Raw genomic sequence first — 22,497 nt, 5'->3', positions numbered from 1 at the left:
GCAAAACAACAGGACAAAAATAAAACATATGCCCCAAAGTTGCATTCAGTCCCCCACATTTAGGACAACAAGAATCCGGACGAAGAGCAGCACGATATTCTCTGGCAGGGGAAATATAAACCCACATAAGCAGTTGGGAAATACTTTTAAAACCAATAGGAGGAAATTTTTTATTCACTCAGAGAATAGTTAAGCTCTGGAACGCATGGCCAGAGGTTGTGGTAAGAGCGGAGAGTGTAGCTGGTTTTAAGAAAGGTTTGGGCAAGTTTCTGGAGGAAAAGTCCATAGTCTGTTATTGAGAAAGACATGGGGGAAGCCACTGCTTGCCCTGGATCAGTAGTGCGAAAACACATCCGACACACTGCAGAACACCGCTGAGCCCCCTAAACGCGCCTAACAATTGTGTACAACCCAACTTCAGGGATTACTATGCAGACTAGCCAATAGATACCCAAAAGGGATCGGCCTGTCAGCTACAGACTGAAGTCTGTGAATTCACAAGAAGGCAGAGCCTCCAAATTGCTGTAAAGGGGACGAAACTAGTAAAATAATAAAAATGAGGAGAGCAGAACACACACGGCTGCAGCCATGCGTACAGAGGAAAGACTGCTAGAGTGCGCTAAGATGATCTGTTAAGTACACTGGAGGCAGAGTGAAAAACCAGGAGTGGATTCCTTCTGAAGTCCCTGCGAGTATGGGGAAAAAACCCTGTTGTCTAGAATGTCTAACGAACCTATTGCACTGGAGTACCTATTAACGTCATCCTATGCCCTCTCATTCCAGATTTTTCCTTCATTTGAAAAAGGCACATCTCCTGTACATATCTCCTCTCTCCCACCTTTCTTTTCGGACTGAAATAAAATATTTCAGTTATATAAACATTAACAATTTTTGAAAAAGTTGTTAAAGAATTTTTCAATTACAATTGGTTTTTTCATTACACGATTTGACAATAGAGGTTTTTTGGGGGGGAGGTTTTTTTTTTTTTTTCTTTCTTTCACCCTGCCCCCTTCTTTCTTTCTCCATGCCCCCTTTCTTTCTGTATGTGTCTTTCTCTCTCTCTCTCCGTGCCCCATTTCTTTCTTTGTTTCTCCATGCCCCCTTTCTGTCTGTCTTTCTCTCTCTTTCCGTGCCCCCTTTCTGTCTGTGTCCCGTCTCCTTTCTTTCTTTCTTTCTGTCTCCCTGCCCCCCTTCTTTCTTTCTTTCTCCCTGCCCTCCCACAAGCCACTGCCATTGGGAACATGCTGCCACCGCCGCTGGGGAATAGGCTGCCACTGCCGCCATTGGGGAACAGGCCGGTGCCGAGTTCTGAGTTCTCCCTTCTTCCCTTCCCCGTGGGGCCGACCAACTCTCACCACCCAACGTCAATTCTAACGTCGGAGAGGAAGTTCCGGGACAGCCAGGCAGCAACTGGCTGGCCCAGAAAGTCCTCTCCGAAGCCAGAATTGACGTCGGGTGGCGTGAGTTGGTTGGCTCTGCAGGGAAGGGAAGCAGGGAGAGCTCAGTATTCGGCGGCGGCGGCCTGTTCCCCGATGGCGGTGGCTTGGGGGAGGGCAGTGAGGAGGGAAGCAGGTAGTCACGAGCCGCACTCAAGTGGCTAAAGAGCTGCATGTGGCTCGCGAGCCAGTTTGCCAACCACTGCCTTAGACTGTCTCCAGTAGCAGTATAATATAAGTATTAGAAAATTGTTCATGTCAGGTACATGTGACATGCACGGATGGGTGCTTATGTCTAAAGAGGAATTAACAGTTTAGCATTTATTCAGATAACTGCTGGGATAATTTATGCAAAATCAACAAAGAAAAGCAACAGACCCCACAATGGTAAACCAGTCAAAAAGAGTAAATACAGATAAATGGTCTACAAAAAAAAAAGGACGAGGTCTGAAGAACTCTCAATGTCCACCACAAAGCTACAAATCAACATGGGGCCCTGTTTTGGCACTTAGAAACCTGCATCAGGACATGGGTACAGAATTTATCCCCGTCCGCATGGATAACTGTGGGAAACCATCCTTTGTCATTCTTTAGTGTCTATCTCAACCTCAGTCCTATACTAGCTTTCTTCAATGCAAGGCTTGAGGTTCAGTAGCTGTGTCCAATCATACTCAGATTCTTCCCTCTTTTCTTAAGAATGACACAGGGATGGATTCCCGTGGTTAACAGTGGGGGACGGGGACAGGGACAAATTCTGTCCCCCGTGTCATTCTCTAGGGAGTCTTAATCTTATGGTAAATGCAGAGTCATATAAATATTAAGGAAAACCACACAACCTTGGAAGCAGAACTGAATCACTAGCAGGAAATCTAGTGATTCAGTTTCAATCACTAGCTTTCCTGCACAGAATGCCAAAGGTTTGTAACAGTGTTTGATAGTACAACCACAAAAATGTGTGTCCGTTTGGGCTTCCGAGGCTCTCACTTAGGGGTCCTTTTTAGCATTTAGTGTGTGCTAATAGTTTGCATGCGCTAAATCAGTTAATACGCCTTAGTAAAAGGACCCCTTAATATTTATATGGCTGCATTTACCGTAAGATTATGGCTCCTGATGCAGGCTTCTAAGTGCTGAACAGCAGCCCTGTGTTGAGTCATAGCTTTGTGGTGGAACTTGAGAGCTCTTCTAGCCTTTTTGTTTGGCCCTCTTCTTTTTTTGGAAAACCATTTATCTGGCCCTACTCTCCTTGACTATGATAATTTATGCAGCACACAGCACCCTTCAACTCACTGCAACTACTCCTTACTCAAGAGAAAGTTAAGACCATGTGCTGAGAAATTAAACTTAAATCCAAAGTCAATTTTTTAAAAAGGAAGGTCACCTCCTCTATTTAATGCACACTTTCTAAACGGATTGTTCTTTAATATTTAGACTATTAATATCAATAAAATTCTATAAGGAATGAGAACCATACTTATTTCCAGGGTTTATATATTTGCCACCAATTTAGAATACATATAACTCATTGAAGACCTAAAATACTAATCATTCAAAAAAACATCTTTCATGCCTTTGATACTCACTGTGATACCATGGGATGGTCCCATGTGCTGCACATGGAGTCCTGGAGAATTGTAATAAGATATTCCAGCTCTTGTCAGTGAAGCAGGAGGAGTGAAACCAACTGTGTGACTTGCATAGGATAGACCTAGAATTTGTAAGTAAAGCAAGACATTAAAAATCTGAAACTATACTAAATTTCTTATCTCTCTTACTATTTTCCTATGTATTTTGCATTGTGTATTTCTGTTTGTCTAATTTAACCTTTCTATGCAGTTAATGACATTCAGTATGATTTTGGGTAGGGATAAGAAAAGAAAAACAGTCTATCAAGTTTGCTGTAAGATTTATTTTTAAGGAAAACGTAAATTGTTTGATTAAATATTTAAAAGCTATCATAATTAGTGAGGCTGTTGCCCAAATCTGGCATATGAGGACATTTGACCAATTCCAATCTACTAGTTGATTTTTGACCAATATACCAATCTAAATAAATATTTCCACGGGCTTGCACTGCAGGGAAGGGTGAGAGAGTTGGGAGCGGCAGAATAGATTCAGGGCAGCCAGGAGATCAGAGATGCCACTAGAGGTGGGGTCCAAAGACATCGATATGTCAGACTTGCTTCTATGTGGGGGTTGTCCAGGAGGACCCAGGGCTGGTTCTTGGAAATTCCTAAGGAGAGAGCATCATGACCTGAGCTGCAATTTGCTACAGTCTGTTCTTCTCCAGTAAAGAATGGCATAAGCCTACGAAACATCTCATGGACTCCTGCCCGTGCTCAGGCCTTGCACCTTCACCGCCTTTGAGTCTGTAAATCCAAGACCCTTCTACACCCTATACTGTTGCGAATTTGAAAAATAATTTTCCCTTTGAAGTACTTCAAATATAATTTCATAAAGCATTCTGCAGGAGTTCAGGGCAGGCGGGAGAGTAGGGGCTGAAAACAGGAGTTCAGGGCAGAGAGCAGGGCAGCAGAAGGCAGGGCAGTCGGAAAGGACCTAAGCGACTGATCCTCAGCAGTCGCTTGTTTGATTGGCCAACAGGTTTTTTGTTAGTAAATCGCTGCCTGCCATCATTTGAATGCCGTTCCCCCTCATTTGCATGTGCGGATCGGAGGATGGTCGGGACACAGGTTAGTGAATCAGGTCGGAGGGAAATCAGGTCGCAAAGGGGTCGCCCATAGTCCTGGTTACCCTTAAGGAGCTTTCCGGAGACTCCCATTGTTCAGTGACCAGCAAGGTGATGGTCAGGTATGCAGGAAAAAATGTAGTCTGAGCATTTGTGCTGCTCATGACCATACATTGTGAGGTCAACAGTTTCAATTCCATGAGTGAATCCTTAATAACATGTGGCACAGTAGCCAACTTGAAAAGCCACTGCACAGAGGGATCCTCTCTCTGGTCGAACGAGACTATTGCCTCCTGACTTCCGGTTCCTGAAAGGGAACCGGAGTCCTCCAGGCAAGAAACTGCACTCTGGGAAAGTAAAGGTATGAAGTCTGATCTCCTATCCTAATCTGCATGGTCACTCAGGCTGGGCGCTGAATTCCTTAGGGGTGGGGAGATCTCCTGGGGAGAAATCTCTTCCTGGACCAATGCTGGCATGCCTGCAGGCAGCACAGAGCATCCAGGTACCATCATATAAGCTTTCCATAGGAGATTCACAAAGTCCGGGGTAAACCTCTGAACAGGAGACCCCATCAGACCCCTGCAGGATCTCAGACCGGCTTCTCTTGGGCTCCGCTGCTTCCAAACACTTGCATTTCGTGGAATCACTATTCGGGGTCTCCGGAATTTCTTCCCAGCCACAGAGGACTCAAATGAGGCGAAGCCCAAGACTCCTACCCCTCCCTCAAGTGCCCCGTGGTACACAGATGCTCCTTTGTGGGCCATCCAACACAAAACTGGCATGATAAGGGGCAGAACAGTCTATCCCAGTTGATTTTGAGTCAAATTGAGGTATTTTGAGGTAGATAGAGGCTTTAGAAAAAAAGACTTTAAAATAAAACCAGCTTATGTTCCCCTCTTTGAATTGCAGCAAATCCGCTGGCCGTGTTATTGCCCCTTTCATGATGATGCCTTGAGCGAAACTGGAGTTGAAGGGAGGCCAGTAGATTAAAGAATGCGGGGTTACACAAGTCACAGCACATGGTTCAGATTCACTTAATTTTTGTCCAGCATTATCATTGGGTTTTCCGCCTCCAGCAAGTTTATATTGCTTTCAGATAAGTACCATTTACTTATACGATTCATTTTTTCAAAAGTAAAAGTTTGTGATCAAATTGGAGGGTGGCAAAAGGGACTTTTATGTGCTATGATGGTCCCTTTTATACAACCATTGCTGGCATTTTTATGACAGTAATTGGTTGGTGACTGAGCACTATATATAATTTCACAGTGTTATATTTTCCAGCACGTTTGGTGCTAAGTATCATTGCTGTTAAAATATAGAAGAAATAACTTGTGGAGTTTATATTCTATCATTTCTCCCCTTGCCTTCCTTGTGGTGTCCTATGGCCTCCCAATAATCTTCCCCCTCCCCCACCTCTATACCAGCAGACTTCAGCATGTACCCGCACCTGCACCACTACCCCCAGTTGGGGCAGGAGCGATTCCCACTCGCTCCTGCCTCTCGACTACCCTGTGGTGCCCTACCACCCTCCCTCCCAGTAATATTCCCCCTCCATCACCAATCCCCCATGAATAGGCAAAGTTCCCGTGTCCGGGCCACTACCCCCACCTCCACCTCCCTCCCTCCTAAGCAACAGTGAATAAAATCCAAGGCCTACTACAATTCTTGGTGGTCTAGTGGTGTGTTCGGGCAGGAGCAATTCCCACTCGCTCCTGCCCATTCTTTCTCCGCAGCAAAAAAGTCCGCTGAGACTTCCAGTGGCAGTCTTGTGAGGCTTCAGCAGCCTCACGAGACTGCTACTGTAAGTCTCGGTAGCCATTTTTGCTGCAGAGAAAGTGAGCAGGAGCTATACCACCAGGAAGTCACAGTAGGCCGGGGATGTTTTTATTTTTTTTATTCTTGCTTGGGAGGAAGGGAATGCTAGCTGCCAGCCAGTGGAGATGGGGGTTTGGGCTGAAATCTGCTGGTTCAGGGGGATTGGACTCAAATATAAACAGAGACCCTCCCCAATTTCTGGCCCAAGAATCTTGGTTTATATTAGAGTATATAAGGTATGTCTTGTTCTATTGTCAATGATCTGTACATGTTATATATATGGTCAAGTTAGTTAATTGTTTAGTAATAAAAATGTCCATTTCAAAATCTGTGCGGCTTGATGGTTGGGGATCCTTGGTTGAAATTTGTTATACTTAGGTGGTACTTGGCTTGAAGAAGTTGGGAAATACTGTTTTACAATACAGGAAGCTAAAGTCCTATAAGTAAGTGCTGTGTCTGAACTAGAGAGTTGCGCGGGGACAGAAATCCTGGTTGTCCCTGCCAGAATCTCCTCCGTCCCCACCTATCCCTATGAGGAATCCCCTCTGTTTCCACCCGTCTCCCCATAAAAATTGCCTTCCCCCATAAAAAGTAGCAATTACTTCTGACAGTTTTGATTTTAGTTTTAATTGCCTACACTTGTCTCAGGGCCTCTCTCTCCCTGCACCATTGGAAATACCATCACCATTGCTTTCTCTCCTCATGTCATGTGTCTTTACTATCCAACACTCACTTTTACGCCTTCTTCCATCCTTTTCCTATCCTCCTAACTCCCCCCATGCCACAGCTCTCATCCTCTTTTACCCCACACTCAGGGCTTCTCCCCTCAGTCCTCTTTCTTTCACGGAAGGATCCATCTCTGCAGCTCCGCTCCACCATGTCCAAGTCCTTGGCAGTGGTCACAATTCACTACCCAGCACACACTGACACTCTCCCTTCCCTGGTCCTCCTTCTCCCTCCCTCTCCCCAGTCAGGTGGGGTTGGCATATAAACAAAATGCTATCCCAAAGAAGTAAACTTAAGGCAGAATTTGATTAAATGAAAGAAGATGCTCAGTGCAGCAATTCTCTCCCCCTCCGCTCCCTCCCTCCCTCTTTTTCTCACCCTCCCCGCCCGGTCGTCAGCACAGCGTTCACAACTCCATGCTCTTGCTGGCTTTGGGCCTTCCTCTCTGCCGGGTCCTGCCTTTTTCAGAAATAGAATTTAGGTGGGTCCCGGCAGAGAGGAAGGCCTGAAGCCGACAAGAACAGCGAAGTGTGAATGCTGCTGCTGTGGACATCAGCCCTTGACGAGTTGGCGGAGCACTGTACCTGTTATTCCAACCTCCCCCCTGCTGGTACGCCACTAGTACTGCAGAGCAGAATCTTTTTTTTTTTCTTACATATTTAATGTTGTTACCTGCTGGGCTGAAGCAGTTTAATGTAGGGTAGACCGGTTCCAAAGCTACACAGTTATGCTACCCAGTCTCTCATGTTCCTCTGCACAGCAGCAGTGAGTGGTGGTGGGCTTGAGTCAACAAGATTCTTTAGGGGAGGTCTCACACCAAGGCTCACTACTGGGAGAGCTCTGCACATCCACCAATCTAGGAGAAAGCTGTAGCTAGCACTTCTACAAGGAAGTGCTCCTGATTGGCCATCAAGCTCCAGCTCTGTCTCCCTGATTGGTTGATGTGCAGAGCTCTCCCATGTGAGCAGCAATCAGCAACTGGTGCACTGAGGAATCAAAGAAGCTTAGAGGGAACATTGGACGGCATTTCCATGGGAACCTGGGGAAGCAGCATCCATCCCCATGGGATTCCCTTGGGCCTGGGGGATCCCTGTGTGAATCCCATGGACCTGGGGGGATTTCCCACAATCCCTGTTCCAGTGCAGACCTCTTGACTGAACTGTTTTCTACCTTGAAAAGTTAATAAGTATACCAAAATTAGAAACCTTTAAAGAAGTTGAACTACAAAATATCAAATTGGTATACAACTACTACATTAGAACTATTTTTAACTGATACTTATTATTTGCTATGTTAACAAAATAGGGATTTGTCTGGCGCTGAACATGCTTATACAACAAAGTACTGTATTGTTTGTGAATAGGCAGTCTTACATTTTAGTATCCAAACCAAACAGTTATCCACCAGAAGTACTGGGTAATCAGCAACAATATACCATTTACAGTATAGGTTAATGTATATCTATGATTAAAATTACCTGGGGAAATAGGTCTGCTAGAACTTGGGGATGGCGTATAAGGTATAGGACTGGATACAGTACGAGGCCTTAATCCTTGTGCAGACATTTCATTAAAATATCTATAAAAAAAATTACATTGGGTGAATGATTTCATTATGTTTAACAACACTGTGAAATAACATTATAAAGTAAAAGTACACCTAGACCAGAGTACTGTTTCTTGAGGACAGGCAGGAAACTCTGTTCTCATGGATCAGTGACAGAGCCCCAGATGGAGAGAAGTACTGCACAATCGTTAATTAATATGGACAACAAGAATAAGACCAAACAAATAGATGCCATCATATGACAAAGTCTGGCTTGGGAAAGCATAATCTGGCTTTCAATTGTCATCTGCACTTCTTATGCAGTGATATCTAATAGAGTCATCGCAGTTGCATAAAGGTTGAATGCTAATATGAGGACTTCTATCCTGCTATCCATGGAGTACAACTGCTATAGGCAAATGACTTAGGGCTCCTTTTATTAAGGTGCGCTAGCGTTTTTAGCACATGCAGGAAATTACTGCGCGCCACGCTTCTAGAACTAATGCCAGCTCAATGCTGGCGTTATGGTCTAGCGTGCGGCAATGTAGCACGCTATTCCGCACGTTAAAGCCCTAACGCATCTTAGTAAAAGGAGCCCTTGGTTTCTCTGAGCACAAGTAGGATAATAAGTATTCACAAATTAGACTCCCTAGCTTTAGACTGCTTTCAAAATAAGAAAAAAGTAAAATAAAACTAAACTGACAGCAGGCCAAGAAATGTGTTTTTGTTGGCAACAGGCCACTTTCATTTTGTTTTAATTTTTCATCCTAGTGAAATCTGAGGACATGGCTTTGGATTCTAAACTTCAAAAAAGATTCCACAGGAGAGATTAACCAAATTTACTTTCTCTTTAGCAATCTCTTTTCAAATAATGAAATATAACGACTCTTGGGATCTATACAGATACTGATCTTAAATGGGCTACTGACATCACCATACTCAGATGTTACCCTTGATAAAACCCTCTAGGTTCAGGCCTGCTTGGCCACAAAAGTATGAGAGATCCAATCTGTTAGCCAATTACATAATGTGCATTTGACAACAGCAATTGCAGATGTACTGGGGTCAAAAAGTTGGGTGAACAATCCAAATGTTTTTGTCTATTCCAAATAGAATACAAAGGTGTACATCCACACGGTCTTTACTGTAGTATTTATGATAGCATTAATGAGTATTATTTGTATTATTTTGTTTCTTTATTATCTAATATAATAAAACGGTAAGCCGCGCATGCACACTTCCTATGCGTGCGCCGGTTTTCCGTGAGCTGTAGCGACCCATAGGAAGTGCGCATGCGCGGCTAACGGTCTGGCCTGCTCCCTGCCGTATTGCATTTTTTAGTTGAAAGACGCAGCAGTGGCTACTCTCACGATCCCCGCCTGTGTCGGACTTCCGACGCAGGTGGGGATCATGAGAGGAGCCACCGCCGCGTGTTTCAACGAAAAAAAAAAATACGGCAAGGCAAGCAGGCCAGACCACACCGGCAAAAGTGAGAGGTGGAATCCTAATAGCCCACGGAGCACGGAGCCACCATAAGCGACGGTGAGGAGGGAGTGGGAGCAGGCCGCAGAGGCTGTTGGTACCTGCAGGCCGCGGCGGCTTTAGCCAGATGTCGGTGGAGGGCAGACAAAAAATAAAGGAGGTAAGGGTTGCTGCTGGACAGGAGAAGAGGTGCTGATGGATGGGGGGGCATAAAAGAGGTACTGTGGGACATGGGAAAAGGTGCTGATGGACGGGGGGGGGGCAAAAAAAGGAGGGGGACAAAAAAAGGAAGGGAGGCCTACTGCTGGACAGGGGGAACAGAAAAGAGGTACTGCTGGACAGGGGAAAAGGTGTTGATGGACGGGGGGGAGCAAAAAAAGGAAGGGAGGCCTACTGTTGGACAGGGGGAGCAAAAAAGAGGTGCTGCTGGACAGGGGAAGAGTTGCTGATGGACAGGGGGGCAGAAAAAGGAAGAGAGGACTACTGCTCGACAGGGGGAACAGAAAAGAGGTACTGCTGGACAAGGGAAAAGGTGTTGATGGATGGGGGGCCAAAAAAAGGAAGGGAGGCCTACTGCTGGACAGGGGGAGCAAAAAAGAGGTTCTGCTGGACAGGGGAAGAGGTGCTGAGGGACAGCGGGGCAGAAAAAGGAAGAGAGGCCTCCTGCTGGACAGGGGGAGCAGGAAAGAGGTGCTGCTGGACAGGGGGGGAGTTAAAACAAAGGGAGAAGGGCTGCTGCTGGATAAGGGGACCAGTGAAGGGGTGGTGGTGAACACAGGGGAAGAAAAAGGAAGGGAGAATGGACAGGGGGAGCAGGCAAGGGGTGGTGGTGGACAGCTGAGGAAAAATAAAGACAGAAAGAAAGAAATACAGAAACAGGCTAAGGAGAGAGAGAAATAAATAAATACAGACACACACACATATTCTAGCACCCGTTAATGGAAACATAGAAACATAGAAAGATGACGGCAGAAAAGGGCCACAGCCCATCAAGTCTGCCCACTCTATTGACCCACCCCATTAAGTCTGAATGCTAATGACCTAGTTCCTTTACTCGACCCTCGTAGGGATCCCACGTGGATATCCCATTTATTCTTGAAGTCGAGCACGCTGGTGGCCTTGATCACCTGCACCGGAAGTCTGTTCCAGTGATCTACCACCCTTTCTGTGAAGAAATACTTCCTGGTGTCACCACTAAATTTTCCTCCTCTGAGTTTGAGTGGGTGCCCCCTTGTGACCGAGGGTCCCTTGGGAAAGAATATATCGTTTTCCACCTCGACACGACCCGTGACGTACTTAAATGTCTCAATCATGTCACCCCTTTCCCTGCGCTCCTCTAGGGTATAGAGCTGCAGTTTGCCCAGTCTTTCTTCGTATGAGAGACCCTTGAGCCCCGAGACCATCCTAGTGGCCATCCTCTGGACCGACTCAGCTCGAAGCACATCTTTCCGGTAATGTGGCCTCCAGAATTGCACACAGTATTCCAGATGGGGTCTCACCATGGTTCTATAGAGTGGCATAATGACTTCAGGTTTACGGCTGACGAAGCTTCTATTGATACATCCCATCATTTGCCTTGCCTTTGATGAGGCCTTCTCTACTTGTTTGGCAGCCTTCATGTCTGCACTGATGATTACCCCCAAGTCTCGTTCCTCTGAAGTCCTAGCTAGCGTTTCTCCATTCAAGGAGTATGTTCTGCATGGATTTCCTCTGCCGAGATGCATGACCTTACATTTTTTAGCGTTGAAGCCTAGCTGCCATGTCGAGGACCAGTTTTCTAACGTGATCAGATCTTGTGTTATACTATCCTGGAGGTTACTTTCACTTACTATGTTACACAGTTTGGCATCGTCGGCGAACAGTGCTACTTTACCCTGAAGCCCCCGGGTCAGGTCCCCTATGAATATGTTGAAAAGGGATGGTCCCAGGACTGAGCCCTGCGGCACTCCACTAGTCACCTCCGATGTCTCAGAGAGGGTGCCGTTGACCACCACCCTCTGAAGTCTTCCACTCAGCCAATCCCTGACCCATGCAGTTAGTTTCTCACCCAAACCCATCGATTTCATCTTGTTTAATAGTCTACGGTGTGGGACACTGTCGAAAGCTTTACTGAAATCCAAGTACACTATGTCCAGAGACTCTCCCAGGTCTAGCTTTCCTGTCACCCAATCGAAGAAGCTTATAAGATTGGATTGGCATGACCTGCCTCTGGTGAATCCATGTTGACAGGGATCCCTTAGATTCCCTTCATCCATTATCGTGTCTAATTTACCTTTAAGTAGAGTTTCCATGAGTTTACACACTATTGATGTGAGACTCACTGGTCTGTAATTCGCAGCCTCTGCTCTGCAACCCTTTTTGTGCAGAGGAACGACATTAGCTGTTTTCCAGTCCAGGGGGACTCTCCCCGTACTTAGGGAGAGATTGAAGAGCATGGCTAACGGTTCCGCCAGAACATCGCACAGCTCTCTGAGCACTCTTGGGTGCAAATTGTCCGGTCCCATGGCTTTGTTCACCTTGAGTCTTGAAAGTTCTCTGTAAACATCAGCTGGTGTGAACTCAAAGTTCAGAAATGGGTCTTCCTTGCTTTCCTTTGCTTCCAGCTGTGGCCCTTGCCCTGGCGCCTCGCAGGTAAAGACTGAACAGAAGTAATCGTTCAGTAGTTTGGCTTTTTCAGAATCTGTTTCCACATAATTCCCGTCTGGCGTTCTAAGGCGTACTATCCCGTCTGCGTTCTTTTTCCTGTCGCTAATGTACCTGAAGAAGGTTTTGTCCCCTTTTTTAATGTTCTTCGCTAGTGTTTCTTCCATTCGAAGTTTGGCCTCCCTGACTGCTGTTTTGACCGCTGCAGACTTTGTCCTGTATTCAATGTTTGCTTCTTTTTCCCCCGTGCGTTTGTACAAGAGAAACGCTCTTTTCTTATCCTTGACAAGGTACGAGACCTCATCAGTGAACCATTGGGGTTTCTTTTTTCTTTGTTGTTTAGTTACTGATTTTATGTAGCGGATAGTTGCCTCATGAAGGGTCGATTTCAAGGTTGACCACATAACCTCCACATTATCTGTCACTTCTTGAACCTGAAGCGTCTGATGGACGAAGTTTCCCATGCGTGTAACGGGCTTAAAGACTAGTCTTTTATATTTACATTTAAAATTAAAGTTTTGATGCATTGTATTGTATGGAAATTTTAACAATAACAAAAAAGATTATAAAGGCTCTCTTGAAGTACCTGTATGTAAATTGCTTTGACTGTGGCTGTGAAACTACAAAAAGGCGGTATATAAGTCCCAAACCCTTTCCCCCTCTTGCAATCCACATTGTGCATGTCGTGTTCTCTTTAGTGAGCATAAGGCTTGGGAAAAAATGTTGACAGGATTATTAGGTTTCAATTTGCTGTTTTCAAGTTTACCTTATTTTACTGTATTTATGCTTATATGCTTTGTCCATTTTTAGTACTGGAAAAGAGATAGCTGAGGGGAGATATGATTGAAGTCTACAAAATCCTGAGTGGAGAAGTAGAACGGGTATAAATGGATCGATTTTTCACTCCGTCAAAAATTACAAAGATTAGGGGAAGCTCGATGAAGTTACAGGGAAATACTTTTAAAACCAATAGGAGGAATTTTTTTTTCACTCAGAGAATAGTTAAGCTCTGGAACGCATTGCTAGAGGTTGTGGTAAGAGTGGATAGCATAACTCGTTTTAAGAAAGGTTTGGACAAGTTTCTGGAGGAAAAGTCCATAGTCTGTTATTGAGAATGACATGGGAGAAGCCACTGCTTGCCTGTATCGGTAGTATGGATTATTGCTACTCCTTGAGTTTTGGCCAGGTACTAGTGACCTGGATTGGCCACCATGACAACGGGCTACTGGGCTTGATGGACCATTGGTCTGACCCAGTAAGGCTATTCTTATGTTCTTAAGTTGTAAACCTCCTTGGGTGAATCTCTTCATAAAGGTGGTTAATAAGTCCCAATAAATAAATAAATAAACTTGGCTAGTTGGAAATCTGATGCCACCTTAGGGCAGAAACTCTGGATGGAGATGCGTCAGTCACTAAGGCGTGGAGTTCACTGGCTATGAGTGCCTAAGTGACTGCCTCTGAGAAAAGGATTCCTTATTAGAGAATGACACGGTGACTGTTACCTGCAGATATGGGGCAAAAAAAAGATTGGTAGCCGTGGGTATGGGGACAAGGCCATTCAACCGTGCAGTGAATGGCCTTGTCCCCGCAGTAAAGTATGTGCTGCTCGTTGCTTCGCCTTCCAGACCTCCTGTCCAGCAGCCTTCCTTGTGATTGCGCGGTCCAGCAGCCCCCTCCCTCCCAATTGCTGCAGTCCGGGCATCTCTTCCCCTCACCTTCACTTTTCAGAGTTTTTTTTCCTTCCGAGCAGCCCGGCCACCATAGCCTTCTCACAAGTTGTGCACGACTGCTTCAAAACTTCTCCTCTGATGCGAGCCGCCCAGGCAGAAACAGGAAGTTCCGTCAGAGGAGAATTTTCGAGGCAGTCATGCGCAGCCTGTGAGAAGGCTATGGTGTCTGGGCCACTCGAGAGAAAAAAACCTTGATTCTAAAAAGCACCTACGAAGGTGACAGGAAGGGAGGGAGATGGTCTGACAAAGGAGAGGGGAGCAGACATTGCATGGAAGTGGGGAGGGGAGCACATACTGGATGGAAGGAGGGGATACAGAAAAAAGGGCACATGCTGGCTTGGGGGAAGAGGACAGAGTTAGTGAGATTGGAAGGGGTGAGGGAAAGAGGTGGCAAGCTGTAGGCAGACACAATGAAAGGGAAATTGAGGACTGGAAGGTAAGAAAGTAGGTAAGAGGTAGGGAAATTGAGGACTGGAAGGTAAAAAAGTAAGCAAGAGGTAGGGAAATTGATTTCTGGAAGGTAAGAAAGTAAGCAAGAGGTAGGAAAATTGATTTCTGGAAGGTAAGAAAGTAAGCAAGAGGTAGGGAAATTGAGGACTGGAAAGTGAGAAAGTAGGCAAGAGGTAGGGAAATTGAGAACTGGAAGGTGAGAAAGTAGGCAAGAGGTAGGGAAATTGAGAACTGGAAGGTGAGAAAGTAGGCAAGAGGTAGGGAAATTGAGAACTGGAAGGTGAGAAAGTAGGCAAGAGGTAGGGAAATTGAGAACTGGAAGGTGAGAAAGTAGGCAAGAGGTAGGGAAATTGAGAACTGGAAGGTGAGAAAGTAGGCAAGAGGTAGGGAAATTGAGAACTGGAAGGTGAGAAAGTAGGCAAGAGGTAGAAAATTGAGAAGGAAGAGCAGAAAAGAAAAGGAAGGGAGAGGAGAGAGAGATTCAAGAGCATTGGGGGAGGGGGAGGAGACAGATACCAGATCTGAAGGGAAGAAAGGAGGAGAGAGATATTAAAAACCACCTGGGGAGGGAATGAGAAATGGATGGGAAGAAGACAGAGATGCCAGACCAATGGGGGTGGGGAGGGAGAGGTACAGTTTCTGGTAGAGACCTAGAAATAAAAGCAGATGCCATATGGAAGAGGCAGAGAGAAGGCAGTGAATGGAAAGAAGAGAATGACGAGAAGATGAGAAAAGCAGAAACCAGACAACAAAGGTAGAAAACAATTTCTATTTCTTTTCTTTTTGCTTTAGGATAAAGTAGTTATTGTAGCTGTGTTGATAAACTTTTATAAACAAAGCCCTGCCAGCTGAAGATCTCTTCCTCTAGTTTGGCAGCCAGAACTCCGATTTATAAAATTAAAATTGTACAGAATATTGTTTCTTTTTATACTTTAATAAAATAAGTTCAGTATAAAACTATTCGAAGCTTGTGCGGATGGATATCTGATGGTTTTCAGGATGGGGATAAATTTTTCCCCTGTGTCATTCTCTATTCCTTATGGATAACTCCTATAGGAGCAGAGCCAAATTTATCTTAGGGGGCTAGGAAAAACAAAAGTCCCTTCTGTTGATGGTTCCTGAGCAGAACAAAGAACCATTCCCAATCTAATAAATGGCTATTCAGCAGTAAAGACCCTTATATAGAAGAACCAAGGGATTTATCTGTTCTGAGGAGATAGAGAGCTATCACAGTCCCATTTGAATTCATACACTATTTTTGTAGCTGAAGACCAGGGCTCTACTAGTCTGCCAGGTCAGTGTCTTTCCCTGACAGTTATGTGGCTTCAATAATTACGTATCTCATTCAAAATGGCTCTGTTCTACATTCTGACATCTCCCCAATAGGAGATAAGAACCTGCTTCTCCCTGCTAGTTTTAACAAATGGCTACCTGATTATTTGTCTAAACTAAACTAAACCTTAGGTTTGGATACCGCACCATCTCTGCAAGCTCAGAGCTCGGCACGGTTTTCAGAGGTTGAGAGGAAAGGAACTACAAAGAAGGGATATAGGAGAGGGACTGAGAAGATAGAGAGGGAATAAAATTGTTAACTAGCCAATCGCTGAAAACAGCAGTTACATTACTGTTAACTCCAGGAAATTATCCAATTAAATTTCTTGGATAGATCCCTGCATGTGAAGTCTAACTACATGGGCTCTTCAGCCCAGTTTGTCTTCATCATAGATGTGTCCAATTTGTAGAGAATGATACAGATACAGAGTACGTACTGTTTCTACAGCACGTTGTAGAAGTGGAAAAAACATTATCCGTGGCAACGTCGTGAAAACTTTTTGTCCTTTAACCGCTGAGCCTTCTCTGCAATACCAGCATTTCTGAAAATGAGTGAGCATGAAGAGATCCCCTGACAAAGCCAACTGGTGAAACGGTCCAGGTCGCCGTTGGGATATAAGATAAGTGACTTTACATTGTCTTTTTGCTGGTTAGAATTCAACGTATAAACTGTTTGACTACAGCAGGCTCCAGTTTTTATGCGGGATTTGACAATTAGTTGTTTCTTGGATATATTATGATTCCCTGAATTGTGGACCGACAGTTCAAGCAATGAGCTTTGGGCACGGGGCATTTGAGGTCTTTTCCCCTTTTTAAAAGCACATTGTTTTTACCTTAGTTGGTGTTCATTTTTTGTCATCAGTTGTTATTTTGAACACAACTTAGTTTACATTTTCTTTTTCAATTTGTAGAGAAGAAATATGAAAAGAAATTCCTTGACAGGATTGAAATGGGTAGATCAGAAGTGGCTTGGGACAGGGGATCAGAATATTTTCACAATTTTTTTAATGAAAGAAATTGCCTCTGGCCCAAAAAGAATCTCTCCTCGTCGTGGCATGACAGCAAGTGTTTACAGCAAGTTTTTTTTTCTTTCTTTCGGTTCAAAATTTTAATTGAAATTTTTAATACAATCAGGGAAGTAAAATAATACAAATACAGTGAATACAATCCATGATGCATAACAGAGAGAACAGATTATCTTAACACCGAATATCATTGGTCCTTTACAACGGATACCAAAGAAAAACCATAAATAAGCACCTGAGCGACGAACAGAGAATAAAAAGAAACAGGAGTAAACTGGTGCAGATAGCTGGAATGATCTATTATGGGTTCTGCACATATTGGTCAAGAAATTTCCAAGGTGATGCAATATGAGAGGTACATGAAGATATTCTAGAGATACAGCATATTGTTCATGTTTATTGTAAAGACATAACGAGTTCCACCAGAAAGTGTAGTCCAAGAGAGAGGCTGACTTCCAGTTCTTGAGGATGTGCATGATAGCAGTTACAAATGTATATCAATCAGTCTTGAAGGGAAATCTGAGTTGGCAAAGCATGGGTGTCGAGATCGAAGAATAATCATGTCAAAAGTGAGATCTGAGTTCCACGTTGTGATGTCCTTAACGGTCTTCCAAATACGAGACCAGAATGATTAGATAACATTGCAATGGAACAACATTTGATCAAGGGTTTCATCATATCCGAGGCAGTGCCAGCATTTAGGATCAGGTATCAGCTTAGCCTTCCACATTCTGAATGGTGTCCATACAGCCTGCCACATGACGAAGTACATGGATTGTGAAACTGGAAGAAAGCAGTAGCCGATTGGTTTTAGTCCAGTATAGTTTCCAGTCAATATCAGAAGAAAGAGAGGCCAGCATAGCCAACCACTGATTCATGTCATGGGACAAGAAAGCATAGCGTTGATCCCGCAGTATTCTGTAGAAGACTGAGACAGCTTTACCATGAGAGATAACCAACTCACTCCAGCGATGAATGGTATTCGAGATGCGGGTAGTGTCGGATGTCAAGAGTAAGAGATTTAATGGCAGATGCCAATATAAGCCATTGGGAGTGACATTGCTTAATTAAAGGAAACTGAGCATATAATGAGAAGGGTATTAATGAATCTTTATGAAACAGTTGTTCTACATATCATATTCCGGCTTTTTGCCACTTCTTCCAATAAAAGGTTTTACCATTATGTTTGAGTTTGGAATTATTCCAAATAGACATCTTAGAACAATCATAGACTGAAAGATCCACCACCCCATCTATATATCTGATGGCTTGTTGTGTTGCGCTCAGGAGAGCATATCCTTTCAGCTGTTTGGGAATACAGTACTCCCCTGATATTCGTGGGGGTTCCATTCCAGGAACCCCCGCAAATGTTGAAAAACCGCGAATACAGTTTTTAGCAGGGGAGACAGAAGAGGGCAGCCCGGAGCACCGGCGAGTGAAAGAAATCACTTGCGGTATGCTCCAACCACCTCTTCCTGTACTAAAGTCGGGCCTCATCAATCATGAGCTGCTTTGACACACAACTCCTGATTGGTGAGGCCCGATTTTAGTACAAGAAGAGGCGGTCGGAGCATACCACGAGTGATTTCCTTCACTCGCCGGTGCTCCGGCTGCCCTCTCCTGCCTGGTCATTAGTGGTTGGAAAATACCGCGAATGACCGGGACTACGAATTCGCGGAGGAGCATTGTAGTCATGGTACAGAAGGCGTATAATGGGTATGGATGACAAATATGTGTTTCCATCTCCAACCACGGAGGAGGATCTAACCCAGTGAGCACCATATTTGGCCAATGAAGCTATATGATAGATGTGAAAATCAGGGAGATTCATATCTCCATTGTCTCTGGATGCTCTCAGTTTGTTGAGGGCGATACGGGTTTTTTTTATTGTTCCATATGAACTGGGAGAGTTTTTTATTAATCCATTGAAATACTGATGTTTTACAATATGCGGGTTGCATAGACAAGATATATGTGATTCGAGGTGTTAGGGTCATTTTTATGGATGCAATTCAGCCCTACCAAGATAAGAAGAGAGGGGACCAGTTGGTAATAGTCTGTGTAACCAGCTGTTTGATCTTTGATATATTAATTTCCATGACATGTAGAGAATCTTTATGTATCAGGATGCCTAAGTATTTAATAGCTGCATTAGACCAATGAAATTGAAAGTGGAATAGTTCAGAAAGGGTTAGGAGGTCATCTAGTGGGAATAATTCAGATTTCTCCCAGTTAACTAAGTACCCAGAAAGCAAGGAATACTCGTTGACAATTGTGATAAGGGCTGGTAGAGATTGAAGAGGGCTACGAATGAAAAGGAGAACGTAGTCGGCATATGCAGCCAATTTTATTTGTCTGGATTTGGAGGTGATGCCATTGATTAGGGGACATTGATGAATTGCTAAAAGGAGTGGCTCTAGGGCTAAATTGAACAATAAGGGTGAGAGAGGACACCCTTACGTGGTGCCTCTATGTAGGGGAAATTTCTTTGAGAGAGAATTGTTAATAAGGATCCTTGATTTAGGGTGCCAGTAAAGTGTTTTAATCCAGTGGACAAAATAATCACCAAAATTATACCCGCAGTAGGAAACACCATTTGACACGGTCGAATGCTTTTTCAGCATCAATGGCCAATCCTACTATGGGTTCAGAGAGATTTTTGACGTGAGCATTGATGTGATGTAAAAGATGCAAGTTGTCACCTATATATCTGTTTTTAATAAAACCAACTTGGTCTTTATGGATTAGTGTAGATATGACTATTCAGTCTGGCTGAAAGAAGTTTAGCCATAATCTTGTAATCTAAATTCAGAAGGGATATGAGCGGTAGTTTTTTTTTTTTTTTTACAAGAGTGAGGTCCTTGTCAGGTTTCGGGAAAACTATAATGGTGGCTTCTGTGAAGTTGAGTTGTTTTTCTGAACCATGATATATAAAATTGTAAATATTTAGCAGGTGTGGAGCTAGAAGATTATTAAATTCTTTTTAAAAATTCAAGGGTGATCCCATCGGGACCAGGGGCTTTATTTTTGGCTAAAGAAGAAATTGCGGAAATGATTTCTGATACGCAAATAGGAGATTCTAAATCAGATTTAGTTGAATCATCCAGTTGAGGATGATCAATCGTATCCAGAAAGGAGCTAAAATTAGGTTTAGAGGAAGAGAGAGTTCAGATTGATAAAGTTTAGTGTAAAAATGTTCAAATTGAGATGAAATGGAGTCATTAAAGGTGATTATTTGTCCCATAGTGTCTTGAATGGAAGAGATAGTCAGTTTTTTGTTTTTCGCTTTGAAATACCTAGCAAGGGGCTTGCCCATGAGGCAGTGACCCGATGCCATCACGATCTCATCTAGCTTTGTATGAAATAAGTGAGTTATATTTGTATTTAAGTTTCAGAAGTTGATGGTAAGATATAGGATTATGAATGTGATCTGACATGTGTTGAGACTCTAATAATTTAATAGATTGTTCTAAATCTTTTTGTTTTTGCAAAATACACTTTCTCTTCCAGGCAGAGAATTTAATCAATTCACCCCTAAGTGTTGCCTTGTATGCTTCCCAGAATATGGCAGGGCATACATCAGAGTCGTTAGAGTTGAAAATGAAGAATTTCAGTCGTGAAAAGTTTTATTTTTTCCATGATGTCTCTATCCAGTAAGAGATGATTATTTAATCTCCAGGAAGGGGTGCCCTTAGATAGAGGAGAAATGTTCAGCTGCAAGGAAACGGACGCATGATCCGTTAGGGTAATTGGATGAATGATAGCATTAGACAATTTATGTGCAAGATGGGATGATATGAGAAAGTAGTCAATTCTGGTGTATGTATTATGCGGAGGGAAGAAGTGTGAGTATTCCAGCAATCTCCAAGGGTCTACTAAACAAAAGTTGGCCATGAGACTATGCAATTCTTGGTGAGTTTTTGATGAGTTTTAGATTTGGAGGGTTTGTAAGATGACGATCTATCCAGTAATAAATCTTGTACTTGGTTAAAATCACCACTTATGACAAGAGATCCTGATCCAAATTCAAGAAGAGTAGTTTGAGGGTCCCTGAAGAATTCTGGGTGATCTAGAACTGGGGCATAGATATTTAATAGTACATATTCCACTGAGTGCAACACAACATGAGCCAGGCACCATCTTCCCTCCACATCTGTTTTATGGGACAAAATGGTGGCAGGTAAGTTATTCCTAAAGAGAATCAAGACACCATTTTTCTTTATATGTGTAGAGGGGAAAACATAGTAAATGACGGCAGATAAAGACCCGAGTGGTCCATCCAGTCTTCCCAACCATACAAGATCCAGAAATCAATTATTTAGTTTAAATGGTCCTTTTACTTATATATTTCTGGGTCAGAAACCCAGAGCCCTGCCCACAGATGAGATGAATATTCCATAATGGTAAATTTGAATGCAGCGGCGGAGGGAAGATGTGTTTCCTGGAGGAAAATCACATCTGGATGTTTGGCATTAATATAATTAGCTATTTTCTTTCGTTTAGTAGGGTGATTTAGCCCATTAACATTAAAGGAGATTAAACAGCCATAATCAAGAGAAAATGTCTTCATGGATAAATGTCCATAAATACAGGTAACAACGAGTAATACACTAAATAAGCATACTAACAGACCATTCCATCTATAAGAGTCAAAGAAAGGAAAAGAAAATAAGGAGAAATAAAGATCAAGAATATGAACACACAGCGTGGCTATGAAGAAGCACATGCAAATGTGTATGAGTATTAAACAGTATACAGGTATTCCTGTAAGAACAGGTGAGAAGCACATGGAACACTGAACAGCTCCACACCATATTAATTAAACGTTTATTGTAATTCTATTCTGATGAGAACAGCGAGAGAAGATATAAACCAGCAGTTGTAGTTAGCTCATAGCGTTTTTGATGGAATCTATGAAGGATTTGAGATCTGCTGGATCTGTGTATGAGGTGGTGCGATTATTATATGTTACCTTCATTCTAGCTGGGTACATGACCCCATATTTTGCTCCAAAATCTTTCAGTTCCTGACGGTGAGAGCAACTCTTCGTACTTGATTGCCATGGATTTTGCTAGGTCGGGAATGATAAAGAATTTTCTTCCTTGATATAAAAGCTGAGAATGAGCTTTTGTTGCTGTCATGATCTGAAGCACATGCTGGAACCCAGGATTTTCACTACAATGGGCCTTGCCGTGGTCTGCTGTGCAGAAGGGTGAGAAGGGACTCAATGGACCCACTCGATTTCACGTGGGGTTGTGAATGTGAGGCCCAGAGTTTTTGGTATGAAGGTAGATAAGAAGGCAATGATATCAGGGCCTTCCGATGTCTCCGGTAGGCCAATAAGTCAAATGTTGTTCCTCCTACTGCGATTCAACAGATCCTCCAAATCACACTAGAGTGCAGTAATCAGCTTGTTATGCTTATCCAGCATGGTAGATTTGATTTGCAGTGCGTTTTTTTCTTCTTTCAGGGCGTCGATGCAATGCCTAGCATCAACGAATTGAGCATTCAGGGATTCGATTTCAACACGTAGGAGTTTGATTTTCTCGACCTGCTCCTGCATAATATATTTGAAGGAGCGCATTTCTTTAATAAGGGTGTCAAGTTGAGAGTCCTCATGTTTC

The 22,497-nt window shown here is 43.6% G+C and overlaps 1 protein-coding gene across 1 annotated transcript in view; it reads right to left on the bottom strand.

Annotated features, from left to right (window-relative positions):
* The window catches only part of CCDC6 (coiled-coil domain containing 6), a 119,361-nt gene that overhangs the window by 7,458 nt on the left and 89,406 nt on the right, over nucleotides 1-22,497 (bottom strand). Inside the window, exons 7-8 of the mRNA XM_033942390.1 lie at nucleotides 8,144-8,244; nucleotides 3,017-3,141 (exon numbers count right to left, since the gene is read on the bottom strand). Of these exons, the coding sequence (XP_033798281.1) occupies nucleotides 3,017-3,141; nucleotides 8,144-8,244 (226 nt within the window). The remainder of the gene's footprint in view (nucleotides 1-3,016; nucleotides 3,142-8,143; nucleotides 8,245-22,497) is intronic.

Source organism: Geotrypetes seraphini, chromosome 4, assembly GCF_902459505.1.
Source record: "Geotrypetes seraphini chromosome 4, aGeoSer1.1, whole genome shotgun sequence".
Lineage (NCBI taxonomy): Eukaryota > Metazoa > Chordata > Amphibia > Gymnophiona > Dermophiidae > Geotrypetes > Geotrypetes seraphini.
This window is presented reverse-complemented; position numbering and strand designations above follow the sequence as displayed.